The following is a 254-nucleotide window of genomic DNA, read 5'->3' on the forward strand; positions in this document are numbered from 1 at the left end:
ACTCTTCTCCTGCATTCCTTTCTTCACTAGGGTTCACTGCCTCATTCTCTCCACTATGTCCTACAACACCCCAACCGACACCACCCCCATTCTTCTGAGACCTCGTAGTAGAACTTCTTCTTTCTCCTCCTTCTGGTCCTTCAGGGTCATCCAAGCCTTGTGCTTCTCTTTCGCTTTTCTCATTCGGAGCACTGTCGCCAAGATCTCCTCCTTCGTTCTTAGCAGACGACAATCCCCCTGACGGAGGTGCCTTT

The 254-nt window shown here is 50.8% G+C and overlaps 1 protein-coding gene across 1 annotated transcript; it reads right to left on the reverse strand.

The window, feature by feature from the left end:
* On the reverse strand, window positions 1–254 carry CSUI_011536 (uncharacterized protein; the record flags this gene model as incomplete). The annotated part of the gene is made up of 1 exon (XM_068071634.1): window positions 1–254. A coding segment is annotated over one exon (254 nt), but the record flags the coding sequence as incomplete, so codon positions are not given.

The sequence above is a fragment of the Cystoisospora suis genome (genome assembly GCF_002600585.1).
Source record: "Cystoisospora suis strain Wien I chromosome Unknown contig_13108, whole genome shotgun sequence".
NCBI lineage: Eukaryota > Apicomplexa > Conoidasida > Eucoccidiorida > Sarcocystidae > Cystoisospora > Cystoisospora suis.